This window comes from Myodes glareolus, chromosome 1 (genome assembly GCF_982192425.1).
Source record: "Myodes glareolus chromosome 1, mMyoGla1.1, whole genome shotgun sequence".
Classification (NCBI taxonomy): domain Eukaryota; kingdom Metazoa; phylum Chordata; class Mammalia; order Rodentia; family Cricetidae; genus Myodes; species Myodes glareolus.
In genome coordinates this window covers 37312879-37321930 of record NC_142026.1, presented here as the reverse complement: position 1 = coordinate 37321930, position 9052 = coordinate 37312879, and the positions used below count along the sequence as shown (strand labels likewise).

Here is a 9052-nt window from a genome sequence, read left to right as displayed (position 1 = left end):
CTGTGTGATAATGAAGTTAATCACTACATAAAGTCTACAGATGGAATAGTTCAGTCTCTTGATCTCTGACAAGACATCTGATTTGTAATTAACTTTCTCATATTAAACTACAAATGCCTTTGACATTCATAGATTTCCAAAATATCTCACCTCTAAGAAGATATTCAATCTTCTTTGCCACATTTATCCTTGGACTCAAACTCCAAAAAAATCTCCTGCTTTATGCAAGAGTTATAGATGTGAGACACTACACTAGGGAAAAATACTTTTTGGGCTCAGTATATAGAGATAATATAAAAACACACAAGTTACTATATAACAATTGAGTGTTTATTTTGTAAACACTTTCTGTCTGTACCACTTAAATAATTTTAAATTACATTCATTCTTTTGCATACAATAGCACAGACAATTACTACTATTTAAAAACTCAAAAACAACATAACAAATTTGGCTTTCTTTACCCATAAAAATGGGAAATTTTTAGTAAAGAAGAATTTTAATTATTTTTTCATACCAGTTAGTTGTGACTTATAGTTCTTTAAATTATGATGCTAACAAAATAATTAACAATAACTGATTAGTACTCCAAAGAGAACAGGTTACAATAATATGGTAAAAGAAAAAGGAACAAAAGTGCTTCAGAAAACACTATTTAAAAATAATTTTCAAATGCAAAATCCAGTACAGTACAGTTTATCCCTAACAGCATGGAGCCCATTAATAGAGCAGTTCCAAATATACAAAGATATAACAAAATGATACAATATTTATTGCGGTAACAACAAATTAAAGGTTGTCATAATGTCTGCAACTTAAATTCCCCTCCCCTCCATAGAGTGGCTTCTTATTCCTTAGACATAGAAACTGTTCTTCAGTAGAAATTTGAAGTCTTCTCATGAAAGGCACATTCTCATCTGTAAATGAATAAATAAATATATAAATTACACTTCTGTATAAAGTCCAAACACCTCTAAATACCCAGGAGTTTTGAGGGAATAATGTAAAGCTAAAAAAAAAAAATCATTATTATAAGTCACCATGCCTGGGTGACACTGCCATTATTATCTGCTTCAAATAGTATCGTTTGAACTGTAATTTTAGCTATTCAAAATAATTTTATATATAATATTCTGAGTCATAAAACCATGTCTATATTCACAATAAAGTTTCTTCACAGAACATCAACAAATGATTTCAACTGACTTAAGGCAATACAATGTTTTTATTTTACAATTTCTACGAATACAGCTCCTTAATCTGCTTCTCAGCTTTTGAAACACAATCAAAAGCCTAAGTCTGAAATTACATTCAATGGAAAAAATAATTTAGATATTTGTAGTATGGTAACAAAAAGAAAATCACAAAAAGACAGTTTTGGTGGGCATGGAGGATTGCCATAAATTCATGGCTAGTTTGGACTACACAGTTATTCCATTTCAGACAAGTGAACAAAGAAAAGACACATTTTTCAATCATCTCATACATTGGGATATCTGGTTATTTTTCTTTTGTATATTTATAGCAATATGAATATTCACTCTTACTCACTCCTCACTGAATCATACAAAGCAGCTCAAAACACTGCGCCTCAGCTCTTAACTCTAGTAGTAGTAACTTACAAAGCACTCGGTCATCTCGGCTAGGCCAGAAGTCTAACAGTATCACTCGTTTATTCAAAAGCATGGCGTGGTCTGAGAACTCTCTTGACTGGCAAAATCAAACTTAGAGTTTTGCTTTTGTTCTTATATGAACTTCTTAATTTGACTCCAGCATATTCTACATCCACAAAGCCTGAGAACAAATGAGCGTTTATATAACATCACACCTTGGCTGGAATTTTCACCTCCCCTTGACACATACTTTCTTCCTCTCGCACATGAACTTATCTGGTTACCTTGTGCATGTTTTAAAAATAACTACAACTCACATATCACTGCATCAATATGCCATTCTCAACTGCTAGCCTTAACTCAGGAGAACCAGGAGGACATTAGCAATATTTAAGAAAAATACCCGAGTTCCTCTTCCTGAAGAAAGAATCGAGATGGTAAAAAAGGCAGGCCAGAGTCAAGAGGGCACGACGCAGTCTGAGAGTGCTGGGTAGTGAGAAGTTAAGGCAGAGACAGACACTGAAACTGGAAAGCAGTTATGACAGACTGTGGCCACTGAAGACAGGACGGCTAGCACACCCTGTCCTATTAAGGGAGCCAAACTATGACACGGAATAATATCCTAGATAAGCGAAGTTCAATAATTTCTGTGATGATAAAAATCTATCACATACCATGTACAGCTGCAATCACAAGCTGCCAAATTATTCCAAAGAGATGAAAAATGCAAAAGTACTTGGTAGGAAAAATACTTGCATGAAGTATCATTGCATTGTCAGAGTTAAAATGGCACCTGGTTTAGATATTTTAGTGGTCAGCCTAAAAGCAACAGAACTTTCGATTAAGTAACGGTTTAAGTCTCCACAGAACTTACAACAATTTGAAATGGACAAAAGATAGGTAGAATCTTTTATTAAACAAAGCAGTCAATGCTTTCATGATTTCCAATACACTCAAAACAGCTATGCAATATACTGGTCTGCATGTGTCAGTGTGAAGAACAGCATTAAAAAATTCTTAAAGCATTTTTTGATGTTGTTTAATCAAATAAAATATATTAAATGATTTAATCTTAATTTTTTTCAGACAGGATCTCACTTTGTAGTTCCAGAAATTCTCCTGCCTCACTATCCCAAGTTCTACAATTACTGCATCATCTACCATGCTTAGTTCTAGGTTTATATTAACTGTCACAAATAATGTCCTTTAAAATCATCATCATCATCATCATCATCATCATCATCATCATCATTACGTCTCATATAGCTAAAGATGCTTGCAAATTTCTGATCCTCTAGCTTTATTTTCTGGGTCAGAAATTTTGTTTAATTTTGGAAAGTTGGGAAGATAGTGAACAATTAATAAATTAGTTAAGATAAAAATCCTACTTTTCTACTTTGTAAGACAGCTGTGCAAAAGAAGTCACACAGCTTGGACGTCACTCAGAAGATGAAGGTGATCTTGACTTAAAGCCTCTTTTCTAAAACACCTTTTTGGCCAATTGGTTGCTAAAGTTCTAAAAAAAAATTAATTGAACAAACTATAATTTGCAAGGAACGTTAGTGTTGATTACTAAAAGTAGTTTTCACAATGTGAACAGGCAAAGGCTCCAGAGTGGAAAGCGGCGCCAAAACCTTAGAAATGCAGTCAGTCTCCATTATGTGACAGTGACGTGGCCAGGAAGAAGAATCCAGCCTCAGGAGACTGGTCTAAGCCATTCCCTTAGCGAGAAGTGACGCTCAAGAAACATGTCAGCCCACCACATCTAAATACAGGTCACAGTACTTTTCAGTCACCCATCTATATCACCAGCCCAATAAGGTCCGCTAATTATTGCACATGTCAAAACTTATCAAATATGTTTTCTGATTCTGGCAGGCTGATACAAACAGCTAGAAAGCATTTTATGACGTGGTATCTCCAGGTACAAATTATAATGGACACATACAGTATTAAACTACAGTAAAAGAGTGAAAATAGTAAGGAAGCAAATTCGGGGCTTTAAAATGACATATTTGACACAAATTACTGGCATGGCATTAAAATGACATTAGTATTGGCTTTTCCAGGCCATCCCCTTCATTTTAGAGTTATCTTCTAGCTTGTATCATTATAAGAATTTTACTTTTGATAGAAGTTAAACTTAACACTACTAATATATTATTTCTATTTGTTGTTTGTACTATAAAGTTGTTTTAAGTGTCCAACACTAAAGTGGAGTATTGACATAGAATAAAATACAATCTCAATTTTTTTCCAAAATAAATGATATTTTTTAGTGATAATAGGGCTGCCTGTTCTCCTGAGTTTTTCTGTCCAAAGGAGGAGAAAACTCCACCCATCATTGAAAACCTGACTTTTCCTACATTTATAGTCCCTAAACAATAAGATGATATACTATAAGAGAAATACTCTTTAGAAATAGCACCTAAAGCGAACTTTAAAACTGTGAGCAAGAAAAATCCCCTCCCTCTCTAGAAACGACATTTTCCCTGGCAATAAAGGAGCATTTTATAAATACTAACACTGTAAAAGTACGAAGGATTGGAACTAATTACTAGAACTGCTACCGCAGAACACTAACGTTCTTCACAAAGCAGGAAAAAGAACAAGCCACAGGTCTCAGACTCCTAACTTATGGATGCACATCTGGAAAACTAACAGCAACAGAGGGCCTTAGCATGACATAAGGGACAAAATGTTATGTTTTTAGGTATAGATCAATGAATATTAAACAAATGGAAAGAGACTGTCACAGGATGGGGTGTCTAAAGTTATTTAAATTTTCTCAGACCCAATTCTTCTCTTTCAAGTGAGAGTCAAATGAACCAATTTACACGACCATGCTCCCAATCCTTCTAGTAAAGAGCCCACTGCAGTGTCCAGTGCACCTGAGACCAACCAGCTGCCATCTCAGCCATTCCTGCTACTGTTCCCAAGTCAGAGTGAATTGTTCCCATCTAGGAACACCTGCATCAATTACTGAGATACTTTCTACCCATTAAATCTGAGTATTATTTCTGCTAATAGAATGTAGACTCACTGCTAAGTTTTATATACTACAATAATAAGTGAGACATGTAATAAAAGCTCACACATATAATCACAACATTTGGGAGGCTTAGGCTGGAAGATCACCACAAGTTAAAGACAAGCCTGTCCACATTGCACTTATACATCTGTCTGTCTGTCTATCTATCTACAGATAAGATAGATAAAGGTGCTGTAGATTCATCCAATGGAACTGACAGGTGAACTGGTATCTAAAACTCTGGATTTCTGCTGAAGAAGTGCAAAGGTTCTAAGAGTCAGAGGATTAAGAAGTTTGTTGTCAGATTGTATCTCCTCGAAATGTCAAAAGCTTCATCCACAAATTCTTAACAACACAACTGGTTAAGATGAGCTGAACAAGGACAACACCAACAGGAATGACAAACTCAAGGGGAAAGACCACAAAGCCTCAACCCTGTACAAAACAAAACAAAACAACAACAACAAAAAACTACAGGGGAAGAAATAGTATTACCCAGGGACGAGCACATCAATTGGCTATTCAATACCAAATAGTCAGCCCTGAAAACATACAGATAAGTAACATTATATAGGCTGAGCAGGTTGTACTTATGTATTTAGGACTGTATATGTACATGTGTGTACATACATATAAACATATATGTATGTTATAATGATCAATTTAAAAAGTCATAAATTTGTAAGAGAGTAAGGTGTGGTGTATGGGAGGATTTGGAGGCAGGACAGGGAAAAGAGAAATGCTACACTTATTGTAATCTTAGAAAATAAAATAAAAATTAAAGAGCAAAACAGCATAAATAATTTGAAGGAAGAATTATAAAAGGATTAAAAGTAAACCATGTAAAGTTATGGTAGCAGAGATATGACTTAATTTTGAATAATACTCATTTGTCTGTCTTATCCATGTACTTAGAATATTTATTTGTATAGAATTCTAAGCTGGCTCAATGATTAAAAGAAAGCAATTCATGAAAATACCTACCTTAAGTCATGCTTGGTAAGTTTACTCAGGTTAGTCTTCCCCCTTAAGAGTCTATGTTGCGAAGGTGGCTTCTTAAATAATTGTGAGGTTTGGATGGATCCACCTATGCTAACAACAGGAACCTGCTCTGGGTCTTTTTTCCCTCTTGGTAAGCACGCTGCCAAGAGAGCTGTAACTTAGGTCTAGGTAGGATTTTATAAAGCTGCTATCACATTTTCGAAAGTTCTAGGGCAAAAAAAGACCAGAAATGTCCCAGTCATCCTTTTTATAGTGTGACAAACTCCAAACTTTAAAAGTTTTATGTCCATATGGTGTGTGACAATTCTGTATTCTGTCAATTATGTTTTAAATAAATGCTGATTGGCCAGTAGCCAGGCAGGAAGTATAAGTGGGACAACCAGACAGGAAGTAGAGATGGGGCAATGAGAACAGGAGAATTCTGGGAAGAAGGAAGCCCATTCCTCCCCAGTCCTCTCCAGTCACCAAAGAAGCAGGATGTGACCTGCCCTGATGAAAAAGGTACTGAGCCATGTAGCCAACATAGATAAGAATAATTGGTTAATATAGGTTATAAGAGCTAATACGAAGCCTGAGCTATTGGGCCAATCAGTTTAAAACTTATTGAGACCTCTGTGTGATTTTCTTTGGGATTTATCAGCTGTGGGAACAGGGCAGGACAGAAACCCCAACAAGCAGGCCCTCATGTTACATCTGTTCTTTGATGGCTAGCTTTTATTTCCTCTTTATGGCACAGCACAACACAAGCCACAGTCACCAGCCTGCTGCAAAGCCCGCTCCATCCACTGCTGCACCAATAGCAGTCACCACCACTGAATGCAGCTCTTTCTGACAACTGAAACAGGAAGGGGAGTGCTATACTTCTCAACTCATCTACTTCAAAAACCTGTACCTTCAAAAGGTGAATGGAGCTACTAGAAGGTTTGGTCTAAAGAATGGAAGCAATACAAAGGGAACAGTAAGAAATAGACAGAAAGACTAAAGTGGGAAAACACCAAACAAAAGAGAAATAAATAGGAAGCATCCAAATGCTTTTGGATTCCTTTAATTTTATCTCAAATACAATTTAAAGAAGGACCTTTATTAATAATTAGAATTTTGTACCACCCTAGTATTTTTAATTGTATATGCAATATGCACAAACAAACCTATATATGTATGTGTATCTATGTATATATGTAAAAACGCTATTACAAAATTGAATGCACTAGCAGACTTAGCAAAGGGAAGGGAAAAACTTCATTTTCTAGTGCTCCCATTCATGAATTCTGTCAGCCGACAAGAAAGAACAGCACTATGTAGTAAAAACACACAAATGTGAAGCTGGGGATGTAGCTCAGCTGGTGCTTCCCTAGAAAAGTATGCTGGACTCTGGATTTAATCTACATCGACACAAACAAACACATACACACAGAGAAAGAGAGAGAGTAGAGAATGGACATAGGAACACTTTTGCTACTTTGTGTCATCTTTGTTTCTTATTTAAAAAATTAACATATATCAATCCTCAAAAAGTACATAATCATTAATTCTGGTAACCTTAATTAACAAAAATGTGGAATCCCAAGTTTACTATTTTTAAGTTTCTTTTTTTTCTGTTTTGCTTAAGTCTAATAGCCCAGTAGCCATATAAAACTGGGCCATTTGCTGATTTCTGTTTCCCCTAGAAAAGCAGAAGTTGCTAGAATACCTGGATACACTGATTCTAATAACAGAATGATTCCATTTTTGGTTTGTTTTATAGACAGGGTTTCTCTATATAGTCCTGGTTGTCTTGGAACTCAACCCAGCAGGCCTCACACTGGGAAACCTTCCTGCCTCTGCCTCCCAAATGCTGGTATTAAAGGTGTACGCCACCACCATCCAGTTTGCTCTGATCACTGGCATACTGCATAATCATCCCTACTTCCTCACAATAAAACTGGCTTCGCCCTTGATGATCCATAACTTCTACAGCTTCATATGGTTTGAGTGTGCTCCTCATGTGTAGCTGTGATATATTTAATACCTACTGTGATATCAAATTTCAAGATAATTTCACTATTTATCTCTGAACACTACACCACCTTTATTATTACTATTTCTCTCACCTATGTCTAGAAAAAGTAATTCCTAAGTCTGGTTGATAGTTTCTGAAACCCTTAAATAGCACAAATTACTCTTATATTTGCAGGAATTAACTCACCTTTCTTTTTACTCTCGCCTCCTTCAAGTCCTAGAGCTATCATCAAAATGAGTGGTTGAGCCCAGTCCCAATGGATACACCTACAAAACACTCCCCCACCGAAGGCTCAAGGAAAACTGCCAGAGTGAAATGATTGCAGGAGCAAGAGGATCAGGGAATTTTTACATTAATATAAAGTCAACCTGCATGAATCCTCAGAACAGCGGGAACCTGCGGGATATGCCCAGCAGTGCAATAGTGACTGTCCCAAGGACAGCCAACGGCTTTTAGACTGACCTCTCCAGAGTGGAATGCACGCCTGATATTACAAACATACTAAACAAACAGAAAACCCACAAAGCCAGAAGCTAAGGAGCATAGGGCCTAATTGGGGATTCACTACTGTTGCTTAATAAATTGACATGGAACCAAACTGCATTCTATACACCTGTTTATACCAATAGGCAAATGTCACTCTTATCCATAATTACAGATATATCTCTTCCAAAGAACAGCAGTGAATGCAGTCATGGCTGCTCAAGGTGCTATTAATAAGTGGTAGCTGAAAGCTCACCCCTAAGCACAACATTTAAACTACCCCAGAAGGCTCAGGAAACATTTCACAAGACTGAGTGGAAGGAATGCAACAGGTGGAAGATACAAAAAAGGACTATGAATTGCTGCCTTCAGGGCATGACAGCCACTGCACAGAACGGCTTGAGTCATCTGCACCAAGCATGTGTAACACTGGGCCTGTCAACAGCCAGTGGCGAACTGCGGCTACAGTCCTCTCTGATGAGCTACTGGCTCCTGAACAATTCTCACAAAGGCACAGTCATTCTTCTGAGTTATGGACCTAACTGTGAGACCACCATGCTCAATGGGTTATTGTATACCTGTGTTCACACACGGTGCAGATTAAACTCCAGTGCACTGGAACCAAAACAAAAAGGCATAAATGTGGGCATGGTTGGGGATCCCCAGAAGAGAGAACAACAAAGAAGGGAGTGAGGTTAGGAAGAATGTACTACACACAAGTATGACACTTGATTAAATAAGTTTAATCAAGTAAATGAATGAGTTGTGTGCTCTCAGATTTACATGATTCTAGAATCTAACTTTTCTTTACAAGAAATTCCTCTTTCTCTTAGCATATTTTGCCCACATGCTGTAACCCTTGTAGCCTCTTCTCATTCTATCTGCGCTGATAATAATCATAACAAGTGCCTTCGGAAAGATCCT

At 36.7% G+C, this 9052-nt stretch overlaps 1 protein-coding gene across 1 annotated transcript in view; it reads right to left on the bottom strand.

The window, feature by feature from the left end:
* Nucleotides 1-308: 308 nt before the first annotated feature.
* The window catches only part of Fam174a (family with sequence similarity 174 member A), a 31791-nt gene continuing 23047 nt past the window's right edge, over nucleotides 309-9052 (bottom strand). The window contains exon 3 of the mRNA XM_087905914.1: nucleotides 309-917. Coding sequence (XP_087762040.1) covers nucleotides 914-917 — 4 coding nt within the window. The 3' untranslated portion in view covers nucleotides 309-913. The remainder of the gene's footprint in view (nucleotides 918-9052) is intronic.